The sequence below is a fragment of the Triticum urartu genome, chromosome 5, assembly GCF_003073215.2.
Source record: "Triticum urartu cultivar G1812 chromosome 5, Tu2.1, whole genome shotgun sequence".
NCBI classification, from domain to species: domain Eukaryota; kingdom Viridiplantae; phylum Streptophyta; class Magnoliopsida; order Poales; family Poaceae; genus Triticum; species Triticum urartu.
Genome location: NC_053026.1, coordinates 545,584,983 through 545,602,944, shown reverse-complemented (window position 1 = coordinate 545,602,944; position 17,962 = coordinate 545,584,983). Strand labels below are relative to the sequence as shown.

General features: G+C 46.0%; 1 protein-coding gene across 1 annotated transcript; it reads right to left on the bottom strand.

Moving 5' to 3' along the window:
- Positions 1-16,751: 16,751 nt before the first annotated feature.
- LOC125505957 (dirigent protein 21-like) lies at positions 16,752-17,718 on the bottom strand. Its single transcript, XM_048670853.1, has one exon. The coding sequence runs from the start codon at positions 17,600-17,602 to the stop codon at positions 17,033-17,035; it is 570 nt and encodes a 189-aa protein (XP_048526810.1). The 5' UTR covers positions 17,603-17,718; the 3' UTR covers positions 16,752-17,032.
- Between the last annotated feature and the right edge of the window lie 244 nt (positions 17,719-17,962).

Genomic DNA, 17,962 nt, shown 5'->3' with positions numbered 1-17,962 from the left:
AATCCGATGAACTTTTTTCAAATTGGACGAAGTTTTTTCCTAAATGGACGAACTTTTTTTCAAAATTGGTAAACTTTTTTTAAATCCGATGAACTATTTTTCTAATTTGGTGATTTTTCAAATTGAATGAACTTTTTCCAAATTCCATGAACTTTTTTGTCAAATATTTTGAACTTTTTTAGAAATCGATGAACTTTTTTTTAATTCGATGAAGTTTCTTCAAAAATCGTGAGCTTTTCTCAAATTTGATGAACTTTTGTCAATTTTGTGAACTTTTCCTTCATGAATTATGAATGTTTCCAAATTCACATTTTTATTCAAATAAATCAAAAAAAACTAACTGATACAGTAGATGGAACTATGCAATAAGTAGCACGGTCGTATTGTTCTTATAAGGTTAGATCTATTACCGTTCACAACAATCGAGTCGGTGTAGTGGTTAGTCTACTTCTACCTGAACGTAATGTCGCGAGTTCGTTTATAGGTTCCCTGTGATGCGCGGTCGTGGGCCCGCCCATGAGGTGAGGCGTCAGGGGCGGAGTCCAATGGGCCAACCCTGTAGCACAGGCTACAGGGTCCAATTTCATTTTACGTACTAAATATCAGGTATTTAGCTCGGGGCATCAGGGTGGGCCGAATATTGTGCTACAGGGCCCATTATTCCAGGCGCACCAGGCCTCCTTTGGTCCGCTTCCAGCAGCCCATTGAACACAATGAACTATCCATCTGGTGCTCTGTAGCGAACAGAACAATCGATCTAACTAAAACAACCACGTCTCCTCGTCTCCTAATCTATCCCGACCCCCGATTCATCGACTTGTGCAGCGGCCGGTGGCGATCGATCGATTCACAGATTGAGAACTTGTGCAGCGGCGGCAACCATCGAGCCAAGAGGCAAAATCTAGCTAGCTAGTACTTCTAATCTTCTACTGTAGTACTCTAGTCGGTAGACTGTAGCTAATCTTTCTACAGATTTAAAGATTGGAATTGATATGTTCCCTAGTCCTGACGAATTGACGATTTGTGGCAGCCGGCAGCATGGATCCGTTCCTGTCTTCTGGGTTGATCCGATCATCCAAATGTCCGCACAGCTACGGCAGCGGCAGGCGGCACCGGCGGCGGCGTAATTTTCTCTTCTTCTGTTACAATATGAGTTTGGCTAACCCTCAGGATTTTGATTCCAGGGATTTGAGGGATCTTGATAAGGATCTACGGCTCTATACTGCTGATGTGCGCACAAATGATAGCTTTTCCAACATAGCAACAATCACCGAGCTTTTAAAAAATATGGTGCAGACGAGGAGGTATATTATGTACCTTTTGTTTTATCGGTTGTTGAAACTAGTAATTGTATGGCCTATTGCTACTGCTACAGTTGAGAGGTGCTTCTCGGCAATGAAATTGGTCAAAACTTGCTTGCGCAATCGCCTCAACGATGACAGCTTGAGTGATGATGTTATTTGTTATGTGGAGAAGGAAGAAATGAAAAAGGTCACCAATGATCAAGTGGTTGAGTATTTCATGGCTCGAAGGAAGAGAATGTACTAAAGGTAATTTATAACATTTTAAGTACTTTCATAGCAAATTCAAGTACTTTGATTTAGGCATTTTATTATATTCTACTCAAAATTTTAATTCTAGTTTTGTTATTGTAGGTTAATAAACCTTTGTGTCTGATGATGTGTTTTCAAATTTCAGAATGCAAGACATGTTTTCAAGTAATTTTTTTGTTTGATTTGGCATTATATTAAACAGTTTGAGTGTAGCATTTTGTTTTTAATTTTTTACAATATGACTTCTCTTATGTTTGGTAATCCGTGTTACAAGCTATGAAACACGCCTTTTTTTAATGCATTGGTTGGTTGCAAAATTTATGCCATGGTTAAGTAATGCATCAGGGTAAGATTAGCTCCAGATCCGCCCGCGGGCGCTAGCTACCTGTTCAGGCTCTTAAGGCGCCGAACAGGAGCTCCCCTTGCTAATAGCAAGACAAAGGGAACCCTCGTGTCAAGGCAAACACGAGATGGGTCGCCTGAGGTGTGCTCGAGGCCATCACCTTGTTTTTTTTTTACTTTTTTTCATTTTTTACTTTTGTTTACACATCCCAAAATTCTAAACATATACTATATTACAAAAATAAACTTTACATCATGTTTTGAAAAATTTCAAATGTGTATCAAAAAAGTTAACCGTGTATAGAAAAATATACGTTGTGTGTTAAAAGTTTGATCATATATTTTTAAAATGTTACTCAAGCATTTGGAAAAATGTTGAACCGGTATTTGAAAAATATTAATCAAGAATTTGAAAAATATTAAATGTGTATAGAAAAAATATTGAACATGAATTCAAAAACCGTTAGTCTTCCTTTTGCAAAATGTCGGTCAAGCATTTGTAAAATTTTAAATGTGTATAGACAAATGTTAATCTTGTACATGAAAAAAAATGTTAATCAAGTATTAAAAAAATGTTGTGTATAGAAAAAAAATATTGACCATGTATTAAAAAAAGTATAAACTTGCATACAAAATTTTCTAACGTGTAGTAGAAAAATGTATGTATGTATATATATATATACATACAAAGTTTACGGAAAAATGTACAAAGTTTACGGAAAATATTAGACATCAAAAGGAATGATATTTCAAAAAATGACAATCGTGTATTAAAGAAATGTTTAAAATATTTCTGATTTATACCAAAAAGATGAATGTGTACTGAAAATGGAGAAAATCTGAAAAAAGAAAAGGAAACAAAGAAATAAGATAAACCAAGGAAAACCAGGAATTAAACAAAAAAGAAAAGAAGAAAGGAGACAAAAAATAGTGAAAACCAGGAAAAAACCCTAAGATAGCCATGAAAATACAAAGAAAACCAGTAAGAACTATGGAAAAATGAGAAAATAAAGAACACAGAAAAACCAATGAAAAACAGATAAATACATGAAGAAACCGGTTGAAAACAGAGAAGAACGAAAACCCAAAGAAAACCAATGAAGAAATATATAAATAAATAAATGCCAAAAAACAAAGAAAGGATAGGAGCAAAAAAACAGCGAAGCGATTACGACCGAAATGTTGGAACGAACCAGCGAAGCATTCGCTCGCGAAAAAATTGGTAAAACAAATTGGTTGGCCCAGTCTCGCTTGAGTGCGGAATTCCCTTTCGGCGAGACTAGGTTCCATCTCAGTAAACCGTGATATAGCTCTTGCGCGCCTTTTGCGCCGTTTTCTTCCCATGCATTTGAGTGGTCGCTGACCTAGGCCTGTTCCAACAAAAAACTAACGGGACACCTTTCAATCATTGACCATCAAGCAGTGACCATTTGACTTTTAAAACCGTGAATCTGAAAAAATCGCTAAAAACATGAAATTTGAAAAAGAAAATCATAGATTTGACAAAATTTCATGGATGTGCAACAAATCATGAGTATGAATTTTTTTACAATTTTAAAAAGGTTAATGAATTTCAAAAATGTTTTTGGAATTTGCAAAATAAGTTCATGGATTTGAAAAAAAATCATCAATTTTGGGCGGGAAATTTTATGAAGTTTAGGTTTTGTTGTGGATTTTGGAAAAAAAATCATAAATTTGGAACACGGTGATAGAGTTGAATATATTCAATTATTTCAGAATGATCATGGATTCAAAGAAAAGTACACATATTTGAAAAAGATCACGTGTTTTGGAACAAGTTTCAAGAATTTTATAAAGTTCACAAATTTTGAAAAAAAATCACTAATTTGATTTTGCTTCACAAATTAGAAAAAAGAGAGTTGAATTTGGAAAAATAAAAAGGAAAAAAGAACAAAGACTGGTCCAGAAAGACTAAAACTGAAACAAAAATTGGTTGGAAGCTTCTCAGAGCTTCCCAAAACCAGAGATTTTTCATTTTTTCTATTTATTTTCTAGTTTGACTTTATGTTTTTTCACAAATTCACAAAAAAATGAATTTGTGAACGATTCATGATTGTATTGCAATTTTACAAAGTTTGTCATATTTATCAAAACAATATTGAATTCATGATTGTTTTATATTTGTGCACAATTTGTGGGTCCATGAAATGTTTTTTTGAAGTCATGACGTTTTCTCAAAATTGTGAACTTTTTAAAAATTCATGAATATTTTTTTGAAATCATGAGTAGTTCAGGAATTCGAAAAAATATGAATTAAATTAATCATGAGAGAAAACCTGGGAAAAAGGAAAACCATTCAAAAAAGATTCTAGAGGGAATAGAAAGAAGGAAAGAAGTTTTAGTGGGCCAGACCAAGGGAGACCCATGTGAGATCCGAGCATAGCACTCGCAACCGAGAGAACATCACATAAAAACCGATTTTGAATGAAAACTTCGTGGAAACCATGTTTTAAAGTCTTATGAAAATTCTGAAAAAAACTTGCTTTTTTTACCTCACAGAAGAATTTGTGTTTAAATCTGGACTTTCGGATTCTAGTAGAACATGACACTCTTAACATACTGCATTTAGAAGAAAAAAAGTTCAGAATAAATTTTGCATGTGGTTTTGACCGGTTTCTACGGAAACTTGCTTTCTGCGTGTCGCTGTGAGCGCTATATAGCAGCTCCCCGTCTGGACCTCCCGTCCTGAGGGATTCCGATTCAGCATAGTCCACCTGTAGCCAGGGAAAAAAGAAGAATTATGATTCCACTAAAAGGGAGGATGCCCACCTCAGTTCCTCTGTTTTCATTCTAAGTGTGAGAGGGAGAATGAATGGGCAATCGCACCTTAAGTGCTGCTGATGGCGTAGCTCTCATTATATACGAGTGTACAGGTTACAACAAGGGCGCGGAGCGCCGTGGGTGGCGACGTGCATGAGATCGTGGGATCATGCAGTCGTGCATGTAGAGGAGAGGAGGGAGAGAGGAGTTTGACTGGCTAACACCCCGCCGCAGTTTGAGCGTCCGGCGGACGGATGCACAAGCTGGACCTGAACTCCTCGAAGGCCGGCGTGGGGAGCCCCTTGGTGAGCACGTTGGCGAACTGATGTGTGGTTGGGACGTGAAGAACACGGAGTTCGCCAAGAGCAACCTTTTCGCGGACGAAGTGTATGTCCAACTCGATGTGCTTCGTCCGACGATGATGGACCGGATTGGCGGCCATGTAGACGGAGGAAATGTTGTCGCAGAAGACCACGCTGGCTTTGGGCAGCGGAACGACGAGCTCGACGAGGAGTTGACGTAGCCAGCAACACTCGGCGACGGCGTTGGCGACGGCCCGGTACTCTGCTTCGGCGCTGGAGCGGGACACATCATTAGAAGAATGATGTGATTGACATGACCCATTCCATTATCTTAGCACCCGATCATTTAGTATGTTGTTATTGCTTTCTTCATGACTTATACATGTTCCTATGACTATGAGATTATGCAACTCCCGTTTGCCGGAGGAACACTTTGTGTGCTACCAAACGTCACAACGTAACTGGGTGATTATAAAGGAGCTCTACAGGTGTCTCCAAAGGTACATGTTGGGTTGGCGTATTTCGAGATTAGGATTTGTCACTCCGATTGTCGGAGAGGTACCTCTGGGCCCTCTCGGTAATGCACATCACATAAGCCTTGCAAGCATTGCAACTAATGAGTTAGTTGTGAGATGATGTATTACGGGACGAGTAAAGAGACTTGCCGGTAACGAGATTGAACTAGGTATTAAGATACCGACGATCGAATTTCGGGCAAGTAACATACCGATGACAAAGGGAACAACGTATGTTGTTATGCGGTCTGACCGATAAAAGATCTTCGTAGAATATGTAGGAGCCAATATGAGCATCCAGGTTCCGCTATTGGTTATTGACCGGAGACGTGTCTCGGTCATGTCTACATTGTTCTCGAACCCGTAGGGTCCGCACGCTTAACGTTACGATGACAGTTTCATTATGAGTTTATATATTTTGATGTACCGAAGTTTGTTCGGAGTCCCGGATGTGATCACGGACATGACGAGGAGTCTCGAAATGGTCGAGACATGAAGATTGATATATTGGAAGCCTATGTTTGGACATCGGAAGTGTTCCGGCTGAAATCGGCATTTTACCGGAGTACCGGGAGGTTACCGGAACCCCCCGGTAACCTAATGGGCCTTAATGGGCCTAGTGGAGGAAGAGGAGAGGAGGCCTAGGGGCTGCCGCGCGCCCCTCCCCCCCCAAGTCCGAATTGGACAAGGAGGGGGGGCGGCGCCCCCCCTTTCCTTTCCCCCTCTCCTCCTTCCCCCCAAGTCTTAATCCAACTAGGGAAAGGGGGGAGTCCTACTCCCGGTAGGAGTAGGACTACTCCTACGCGCCTCCTCCTAGGGCCGGCCGCACCCCCCCTTGCTCCTTTATATACGGGGGCAGGGGGCACCTCTAGACACACAAGTTGATCCTCGTGATCGTTTTCTTAGCCGTGTGCGGTGCCCCCCTCCACCATACTCCTCGATAATATTGTAGCGGTGCTTAGGCGAAGCCCTGTGACGGTAGAACATCAAGATCGTCACCACGCCGTCGTGCTGACGGAACTCTTCCCCGACAATTTGCTGGATCGAAGTCCGGGGATCGTCATCGAGCTAAACGTGTGCTAGAACTCGGAGGTGCCGTAGTTTCGGTGCTTGATCGGTCGGGCCGTGAAGACGTATGACTACATCAACCGCGTTATCATAATGCTTCCGCTTCCGGTCTACGAGGGTACGTAGACAACACTCTCCCCTCTCCTTGCTATACATCACCATGATCTTGAGTGTGCGTAGGAATTTTTTTGAAATTACTACGTTCCCCAACAGTGGCATTCGAGCCTAGGTTTTATGCATTGATGTTGTGCATGAGTAGAACACAAGTAAGTTGTGGGCGATATAAGTCATACTGCTTACCAGCATGTCACACTTTGGTTCGGCGGTATTGTTGGATGAAGCGGCCCGGACCGACATTACGCGTACGCTTACGCGAGACTGGTTTTACCGTCGTGCTATGCACATAGGTGACTAGCGGGTGTCAGTTTCTCCAACTTTAGTTGAACCGAGTGTGGCTACGCCCGGTCCTTGAGAAGGTTAAAACAACACCAACTTGACAAACTATCGTTGTGGTTTTTGATGTGTAAGTAAGAACGGTTCTTGCTAAGCCCGTAGCAGCCACGTAAAACTTGCAACAACAAAGTAGAGGACGTCTAACTTGTTTTTGCAGGGCATGTTGTGATGTGATATGGTCAAGACGTGATGAGATATAAGTTTTTGTATGAGATGATCATGTTTTGTTGAAGTTATCGGCAACTGGCAAAAGCCTTATGGTTATCTCTCTATTGCATAAGATGCAAGAGCCAAATAATTGCTTTACTTTATCGCTATACGATAGCAATAGTTGCAAAAGCAATAGTTGGCGAGACGACCATGTGACGACACATTGATATAGATCAAGATGATGGAGATCATGGTGTCATGACGGTGACGGTGGAGATCATGACGATGCTTTGGAGATGGAGATCAAAGGCACAAGATGATGATGGCCATATCATGTCACATATTTTGATTGCATGTGATGTTTATCTTTTATGCATCTTATCTTGCTTTGATTGACGGTAGCATTTTAAGATGATCTCTCACTAATTATCAAGAAGTGTTCTCCCTGAGTATGCACCGTTGCGAAAGTTCTTCGTGCTAAGACACCACGTGATGATCGGGTGTGATAGGCTCTACGTTCAAATACAACGGTTGCAAAACAGTTGCACACGCGGAATACTCAGGTTATACTTGACGAGCCAAGCATATACAGATATGGCCTCGGAACACGGAGACCGAAAGGTCGAGCATGAATCATATAGTAGATATGATCAACATGGTGATGTTCACCAATGAAACTACTCCATCTCACGTGACGATGGGACATGGTTTAGTTGATTTGGATCACATGATCACTTAGAGGATTAGAGGGATGTCTATCTAAGTGGGAGTTCTTTAGTAATATGATTAATTGAACTTAAATTTATCATGAACTTAGTACCTGATAGTATCTTGCTTGTTTATGTTTGATTGTAGATAGATGGCCCATGCTGTTGTTCCGTTGAATTTTAATGCGTTCCTTGAGAAAGCAAAGTTGAAAGATGATGGTAGCAATTACACGGACTGGGTTCGTAACTTGAGGATTATCCTCATTGCTGCACAGAAGAATTACGTCCTAGAAGCACCGCTGGGTGCCAGGCCTGTTGCTGGAGCAACACCAGATGTTATGAACGTCTGGCAGAGCAAAGCTGATGACTACTCGATAGTTCAGTGTGCCATGCTTTACGGCTTAGAATCGGGACTTCAACGACGTTTTGAACGTCATGGAGCATATGAGATGTTCCAGGAGTTGAAGTTAATATTTCAAGCAAATGCCCAGATTGAGAGATATGAAGTCTCCAATAAGTTCTATAGCTGCAAGATGGAGGAGAACAGTTCTGTCAGTGAGCATATACTCAAAATGTCTGGGTATAATAATCACTTGATTCAATTGGGAGTTAATCTTCCAGATGATTGCGTCATTGACAGAATTCTCCAATCACTTCCACCTAGCTATAAGAGCTTCGTGATGAACTATAATATGCAAGGGATGAATAAGACAATTCCCGAGCTCTTCGCAATGCTGAAAGCTGCGGAGGTAGAAATCAAGAAGGAGCATCAAGTGTTGATGGTCAACAAGATCACTAGTTTCAAGAAAAAGGGCAAAGGGAAGAAGGGGAACTTCAAAAAGAACAGCAAGCAAGTTGCTGCTCAGGAGAAGAAACCCAAATCTGGACCTAAGCCTGAAACTGAGTGCTTCTACTGCAAGCAGACTGGTCACTGGAAGCGGAACTGCCCCAAGTATTTGGCGGATAAGAAGGATGGCAAGGTGAACAAAGGTATATATGATATACATGTTAGTGACGTGTACCTTACTAATGCTCGCAGTAGCACCTGGGTATTTGATACTGGTTCTGTTGCTAATATTTGCAACTCGAAACAGGGACTATGGATTAAGCGAAGATTGGCTAAGGACGAGGTGACGATGCGCGTGGGAAATGGTTCCAAAGTCGACGTGATCGCAATCGGCACGCTACCTCTACATCTACCTTCGGGATTAGCATTAGACCTAAATAATTATTATTTGGTGCCAGCGTTGAGCATGAACATTATATGTGGATCCTGTTTAATGCGAGACGGTTATTCATTTAAATCAGAGAATAATGGTTGTTCTATTTATATGAGTAATATCTTTTATGGTCATGCACCCTTGAATAATGGTATATTCTTATTAAATCTCGATAGTAGTGACACACATATTCATAATGTTGAAGCCAAAAGATGCAGAGTTGATAATGATAGTGCAACTTATTTGTGGCACTGCCGTTTAGGTCATATCGGTGTAAAGCGCATGAAGAAACTCCATACTGATGGACTTTTGGAACCACTTGATTATGAATCACTTGGTACTTGCGAACCGTGTCTTATGGGCAAGATGACCAAAACACCGTTCTCCGGTACTATGGAGAGAGCAACAGATTTGTTAGAAATCATACATATAGATGTATGTGGTCTGATGAATGTTGAGGCTCGTGGCGGATATCGTTATTTTCTCACCTTCACAGATGACTTAAGCGGATATGGGTATATCTACTTAATGAAACATAAGTCTGAAACATTTGAAAAGTTCAAAAAAATTCAGAGTGAAGTTGAAAATCATCGTAACAAGAAAATAAAATTCCTACGATCTGATCGTGGAGGAGAATATTTGAGTTACGAGTTTGGTGTACATTTGAAACAATGCAGAATAGTTTCGCAACTCACGCCACCCGGAACACCACAACGTAATGGTGTGTCCGAACGTCGTAATCGTACTTTACTAGATATGGCACGATCTATGACGTCTCTTACTGATTTACCGCTATCATTTTGGGGTTATGCTTTAGAGACGGCCACATTCACGTTAAATAGGGCACCATCAAAATCCATTGAGACGACGCCTTATGAACTATGGTTTGGCAAGAAACCAAAGTTGTCATTTCTGAAAGTTTGGGGATGCGATGCTTATGTGAAAAAGCTTCAACCTGATAAGCTCGAACCCAAATCGGAGAAATGTGTCTTCATAGGATATCCAAAGGAAACTATTGGATACACCTTCTATCACAAATCCGAAGGCAAGACTTTTATTGCTAAATTCGGGAACTTTCTAGAGAAGGAGTTTCTCTTGAAAGAAGTGAGTGGGAGCAAAGTAGAACTTGATGAGGTAACTGTACCTGCTCCCTTATTGGAAAGTAGTACATCACAGAAACCGGTTTCTGTGACACCTACACCAATTAGTGAGGAAGCTAATGATGATGATCATGAAACTTCAGAACAAGATACTACTGAACCTCGTAGATCAACCAGAGTAAGATCCGCACCAGAGTGGTACGGTAATCCTGTTCTGGAAGTCATGCTACTAGATCATGATGAACCTACGAACTATGGAGAAGCGATGGTGAGCCAAGATTCCGCAAAATGGCTTGAAGCCATGAAATCTGAGATGGGATCCATGTATGAGAACAAAGTATGGACTTTGGTTGACTTGCCCAAAGATCGGCAAGCAATTGAGAATAAATGGATCTTCAAGAAGAAGACTGACGCTGACGGTAATGTTACTGTCTACAAAGCTCGACTTGTCGCAAAAGGTTTTCGACAAGTTCAAGGGATTGACTACGATGAGACCTTCTCACCCGTACCGATGCTTAAGTCTGTCCGAATCATGTTAGCAATTGCTGCATTTTATGATTATGAAATTTGGCAGATGGATGTCAAAACTGCATTCCTGAATGGATTTCTGGAAGAAGAGTTGTATATGATGCAGCCGGAAGGTTTTGTCGATCCAAAGGGAGCTAACAAAGTGTGCAAGCTCCAGCGATCCATTTATGAACTGGTGCAAACCTCTCGAAGTTGGAATAAACGCTTTGATAGTGTGATCAAAGCATTTGGTTTTGTACAGACTTTTGGAGAAGCCTGTATTTACAAAAAGGTGAGTGGGAGCTCTGTAGCATTTCTGATATTATATGTAGATAACATATTACTAATCGGAAATGATATAGAATTTCTGGAGAGCATAAAGGGATACTTGAATAAGAGTTTTTCAATGAAAGACCTCGGTAAGCTGCTTACATATTGGGCATTAAGATCTATAGAGATAAATCAAGACGCTTAATTGGACTTTCACAAAGCACATACCTTGACAAAATTTTGAAGAAGTTCAAAATGGATCAAGCAAAGAAAGGATTCTTGCATGTGTTACAAGGTGTGAAATTGAGTAAAACTCAATGCCCGACCACTGCAGAAGATAGAGAGAAAATGAAAGATGTTCCCTATGCTTCAGCCATAGGCTCTATCATGTATGCAATGCTGTGTACCAGACCTGATGTATGTCTTGCAATAAGTCTAGCAGGGAGGTACCAAAGTAATCCAGGAGTGGATCATTGGACAGCGGTCAAGAACATCCTGAAATACCTGAAAAGGACTAAAGATATGTTTCTCGTATATGGAGGTGACAAAGAGCTCGTCGTAAATGGTTACGTTGATGCAAGCTTTGACACTGATCCGGACGATTCTAAATCGCAAACCGGATACGTGTTTACATTAAACAGTGGAGCTGTCAGTTGGTGCAGTTCTAAACAAAGCATTGTGGCGGGATCTACATGTGAAGCGGAGTACATAGCTGCTTCGGAAGCAGCAAACGAAGGAGTCTGGATGAAGGAGTTCATATCCGATCTAGGTGTCATACCTAGTGCATCGGGTCCAATGAAAATCTTTTGTGACAATACTGGTGCAATTGCCTTGGCAAAGGAATCCAGATTTCACAAGAGAACCAAGCACATCAAGAGACGCTTCAATTCCATCCGGGATCTAGTCCAGGTGGGAGACATAGAGATTTGCAAGATACATACGGATCTGAATGTAGCAGACCCGTTGACTAAGCCTCTTCCACGAGCAAAACATGATCAGCACCAAAGCTCCATGGGTGTTAGAATCATTACTGTGTAATCTAGATTATTGACTCTAGTGCAAGTGGGAGACTGAAGGAAATATGCCCTAGAGGCAACAATAAAGTTATTATTTATTTCCTTATATCATGATAAATGTTTATTATTCATGCTAGAATTGTATTAACCGGAAACATAATACTTGTGTGAATACATAGACAAACTAAACGTCACTAGTATGCCTCTACTTGACTAGCTCGTTAATCGAAGATGGTTATGTTTCCTAACCATAGACATGTGTTGTCATTTGATTAATGGGATCACATCATTAGGAGAATGATGTGATTGACATGACCCATTCCATTAGCTTAGCACCCGGTCGTTTAGTATGTTGCTATTGCTTTCTTCATGACTTATACATGTTCCTATGACTATGAGATTATGCAACTCCCGTTTGCCGGAGGAACACTTTGTGTGCTACCAAACGTCACAACGTAACTGGGTGATTATAAAGGAGCTCTACAGGTGTCTCCAAAGGTACATGTTGGGTTGACGTATTTCGAGATTAGGATTTGTCACTCCGATTGTCGGAGAGGTATCTCTGGGCCCTCTCGGTAATGCACATCACATAAGCCTTGCAAGCATTGCAACTAATGAGTTAGTTGTGAGATGATGTATTACGGAACGAGTAAAGAGACTTGCCGGTAACGAGATTGAACTAGGTATTAAGATACCGATGATCGAATTTCGGGCAAGTAACATACCGATGACAAAGGGAACAACGTATGTTGTTATGCGGTCTGACCGATAAAAGATCTTCGTAGAATATGTAGGAGCCAATATGAGCATCTAGGTTCCGCTATTGGTTATTGACCGGAGACGTGTCTCGGTCATGTCTACATTGTTCTCGAACCCGTAGGGTCCGCACGCTTAACGTTACGATGACAGTTTTATTATGAGTTTATATATTTTGATGTAACAAAGTTTGTTCGGAGTCCCGGATGTGATCACGGACATGACGAGGAGTCTCGAAATGACCGAGACATGAAGATTGACATATTGGAAGCCTATGTTTGGACATCGGAAGTGTTCCGGGTGAAATCGGCATTTTACCGGAGTACCGGGAGGTTACCGAAACCCCCCGGTAACCTAATGGGCCTTAATGGGCCTAGTGGAGGAAGAGAAGAGGAGGCCTAGGGGCTGCCGCGCGCCCCTCCCCCCCCCCCCAAGTCCGAATTGGACAAGGAGGGGGGGCGGCGCCCCCTCTTTCCTTTCCCCCTCTCCTCCTTCCCCCCAAGTCCTAATCCAACTAGGGAAAGGGGGGAGTCCTTCTCTCGGTAGGAGTAGGACTCCCCCTGTGCGCCTCCTCCTAGGGCCGGCCGCACCCCCCCCTTGCTCCTTTATATACGGGGCAGGGGGCACCTCTAGACACACAAGTTGATCCTCGTGATCGTTTTCTTAGCCGTGTGCGGTGCCCCCCTCCACCATACTCCTCGATAATATTGTAGCGGTGCTTAAGCGAAGCCGTGCGACGGTAGAGCATCAAGATCGCCACCACGCCGTCGTGCTGACGGAACTCTTCCCCGACACTTTGCTGGATCGAAGTCCGGGGATCGTCATCGAGCTGAACGTGTGCTAGAACTCGGAGGTGCCGTAGTTTCGGTGCTTGATCGGTCGGGCCGTGAAGACGTACGACTACATCAACTGCGTTATCATAACGCTTCCGCTTCCGGTCTACGAGGGTACGTAGACAACACTCTCCCCTCTCGTTGCTATACATCACCATGATCTTGAGTGTGCGTAGGAATTTTTTTTGAAATTACTACGTTCCCCAACAGGTAGACGGACTCGTCAAAAATGACGTGACGCGAGGTGATCACGCGACCGGTGGCGCGGTTGAGACAGCGATAGCCCTGGTGGTCGGATGAGTAGCCGAGGAAGACGCAAGGGGCAGAGCGCGGCGCCAGTTTGTGTGCCGTGGTGGCTGTGAGGTTGGGGTAGCATAAGCACTCGAAGACACGGAGTGGAGAGTAGTCTGGGTATGTGCCGTGAAGGAGGAAGAAGGGTGTATGGTTGTGTCGGGGGCGGCACGGCCGTCGGTTAAGGAGGAATGTGGCTGTCTGAAGCGCTTCTGCCCAGTATGCGTACGGCATGTGTGCGTGCACTAATAGCGAGCGAGTGATGTCATTGAGAGTACGGAGTGCACGCTCAGCACGGCTGTTCTGGGGAGAGGTGGACGGGTAGGACAAGCGTAGGACGGTGCCGAGTGAGGATAGGAGAGCGCGGGCGGCGGAGTTGTCGAATTCCTTGCCATTGTCTGTCTGGATGGTGAGCATGGGCAGGTTGAACTGGGTGCGCGTGAACTGGAGAAAGGCGCGTAGAGTGGGGAAAACGTCAGACTTGTGTCGAAGAGGGAAAGTCCAAGCAAAGTGCCTATAGTCGTCGAGCACAAGGAGATAGTATTGACATCCAGAAACACTTATCGTAGGTGAGGTCCATACATCACAATGCACAAGTTGAAAAGGAAAATACGAGACATGTTCAGATAAAGCAAATGGGAGCCTAGTGCTCTTTCCTAATTGACAGGCATGACAGACAGCCGACGAGGTGCTCGTGTGATCAAGAGCAAACTGACGAAGGGTGTGGTGGAGGGAGTCGGCGCCGAGGTGACCAAGGCGTTGGTGCCAAACATCCTTGGACACGGCAGTGAGGGCGTGGTGCGCACGATGAGGAGACGAGCTGGTTGTGGGGTAGAGCTCATCATCGGCAGAGTTACACCGGAGGATCACCTTCTTCGTTCTTCGATCCTTTATAGAAAAGCCAAGATCATCAAATTCCACATTAAGAGGATTTTCGCGAGCTAGCTTCTTAACAGAGATGAGGTTACGAATGAGGTGGGGGAAACGAGAACGTCGTTGAGGACGATGGGTTGGGTGGTGGTGGGTATGTGGTGTTGGCCGGTGTGCGTGACTGCAAGCGAGGAACCGTCGCCGACCACTATGCGAGAGGAAGTATAAGGGGTGGAGGAGGAAAGCATACCGGACGATGAGGCCATGTGGGAGGTGGCTCCCGTATCGAAGTACCAGTCGGCGGTGGGAGGCGCGGTTTGCTGCTGCTGCATCGTCATGGCGTTGAGCGCGTGCACGAGCGCGCTCTGGTCCCATGCCGGAGCCGGAGGAGTGTAGCCACCGCCAGGCGGAGCGGCGTACAGAGGATGAGCGGGCACCACACCAGGCTGCCAATTCGCCACGGGTGCATTGGGAGGCACACCGGGGATGACATGCTGGTGTGTGGCCGTGCCAGCGAATGGAGCGCCGCCGTGTGGACGAGGCCCGAGGATGCCGGCGCCTGGTGCGTGGGGACGCCACGGCATGGGCCAGGCATGTACCATGCCGGTCCAGGGAGCGGAGGATGGCGCAGCGGGGCGCGTCTGGTGCCCGCCCCACCGTAGCCAGAACCGTGGCCCCCGCCGGAGCCGTTGCCTCCGCCGCGGCGACCTTCGTGGCGTCCTACGCCTTGCCCTCACCGCAGTTGGAGCTGCCCTGTCCACCGCCTCCAGCGGAGTGCCCTTGCCCGCCGCCGCCACCGCCTCCAGAGCTGGTGGTGGAGTTGGGAGCGCGGGTGGCGTGGAGAGCAGTTTCGATGGTGGTGTCCGCGGCGAGACGACTCTCCTCAAGGAGAAGAAACGCCCGGCAGCGGAGAGGCGAGGGGAACGAAGTCTGCATCGTCATGATCGGGACAACATAGCGAAACCGGGGGTGAAGGCCACGGAACATGTTCAGAACCTGATCGCGATCCTGGATGGTGGCGCCGAGCTCGGCGAGGCGGTCGGTGCAGTCCTTGAGACGCGCGAAGTAGGAGAGGATGGAGGACGCCCCCTGGTCGATGCGGCAAAATTCGATGGAGAGGAACACCACCTGATGCTCGGCGTTCTCCAAAAAGAGGTTGCATATCGCCTCCCAGACGGCGGCGGCAGTGGCGCCGGGCTGATGGATGAGGCCGAAGACCTCCGGGGAGACGCGGTTGTAGAGCCAAGACACGATATGAGCGTCATCTTGGATCCAGAGCGGGTCTCCGGCCCGAGGTGAACTGGAGATGTGGTCGGTGACGCCATGTTTTTGGAAGGTGACCTCGAAGAGAGTGCGCCAGTGGGAGAAATTGGGGGGGGGGGTTGAGAGAGAGCAGATGGGGACGTGGTGGTTGATGAAGACAGCGGCCAGATGAGTGGGATGGGGGGCGGCTGTAGAGGAGGAGGCAGTGGGATCGGGGACGAACATAGCACCCTGCCCAAATGCGGCAGGCGTGAGGGGAGTGAGGACGGGCGCGCGGGTGCGCGGCGGTGTCGCGGCGAAGCCGCCGAGGCCGTGGTTGGAGAAGGGAGGGGGTGGGAGAGGAGGTGGTGGAGGGGGCGGCGGCGTCGCCATGCACCGGCGAGAGAGGGAGCGATGGAGGTTTACAGGCGAGGGAGAGACCCAGCGTCTCATACCATGTGAGAGGGAGAATGAATGGGCAATCGCACCTTAGGTGCTGCCAATGGCGTAGTTCTCATTATATACGAGTGTACAGGTTACAACAGGGGCGCGGAGCACCGTGGGTGGCGACGTGCATGAGATCGTGGGATCATGCAGTCGTGCATGTAGAGAAGAGGACGGAAAGAGAAGTTTGACTGGCTAACACTAAGAACACACCTGATCCCCCCAAAAATGTGTAACAGTTATACATTCTTGTTTTTATTTTCCGATCAGCACAAGACGTACGAACTTGGACAAATGAAGTTGCCACACCACGTTATGCAAGAGGTGAAGAAAACATTAAAAAAACTACTGACTCCGTTCCAAATTACTCGTCGAGGTTTTAGTTTAAATTTGAACTAAAACCATAACGAGTAATTTGGAACAGAGGGAGTGGTGATTAGGCAACGTTTGGCGCATCACTCTCACGCAATCAACCCAAAGCTGCATTAGCATTACAGGCTTACAGTTTCGGGAATATATGTCGCAAACTCAAAAACAGCAAAAAAGGAAAATAAAGGGAACGCTAATCGGCTCTCATCTCGTAGACTCGCACGCACAGCTGTCAGTCGTTGTTTACCCAGCGCCAGCGGACGCGACGCTCAGGCTCAGCTCAAGACGCAACGCCGTCGCGGTGGCGCCGCCGTCGTCCAGCCGCCTCCCCCGCTCCGGGCCCAGGACGGCGCCGCGCCCGCGCGCGAACGCGAACGCGCCCGTGCCGCCCACCACACGGAGCGCCTCCTCCCGCGGCGCCTCCTTGCTCCTGGCCACCTCCACGCAGAGGCCGCCGGACAGCCCGGGCGCGTCGAACGCCAGGTGCACCGTGTCGAACGCCGACATCGCCGAGCCGCGCTCGCCCGGGAGCACGAACCCCGAGGCCGCGCCGACGGCCGCCGACGTGATCTCCGGCCCCGCCGTCATCCGGTGGCGGAACACCAGCGCGCTCGCCACCCGTTCGTCTCCGTGAGCCGCGCCTTGCTGCCGCCTCACGGCACCAGACGCGGCCGGATGGATGTACACCGTGATATCGCGGAGGCCCCGGGGGCGCGCGGTGGACCGGTGGGGGAGAGGGGAGACGGTGGCGAGCAGGACGACGGCGAGGACGGCCGCGGCGATCACCACGCAGAAGATGACCCTGCCCAGCATTATCACGGCCGACTCATTATGCGCCGTGGTCTGGTTTTTTGCTTACCTAGGACAGCCAAATGCAGCAGGAGTAGTGGTCACCGCGGTGAGCATTCTGGCTACAACAGAGTGGTTGCGCCTAGTACTTAATCCATTGCCATGACGCATAGGGTCAAACGTTAACCAATCCATTGACGAAAGGGGCGACGTCGATTAAGTAGAAACACACGGCGTTCTCAGTGCGGTTGGGCCGGTGGAGCATCCGCCATGTGCAAGAGCGCAACCACTTTCCCGCGCGGTGCTGGCTAGTTCTTCTTCTTTTTTACGCGCACAATTCGAGATGCAAGATCGTTTGCCAAATGGAAAAACGATGCAAAATCG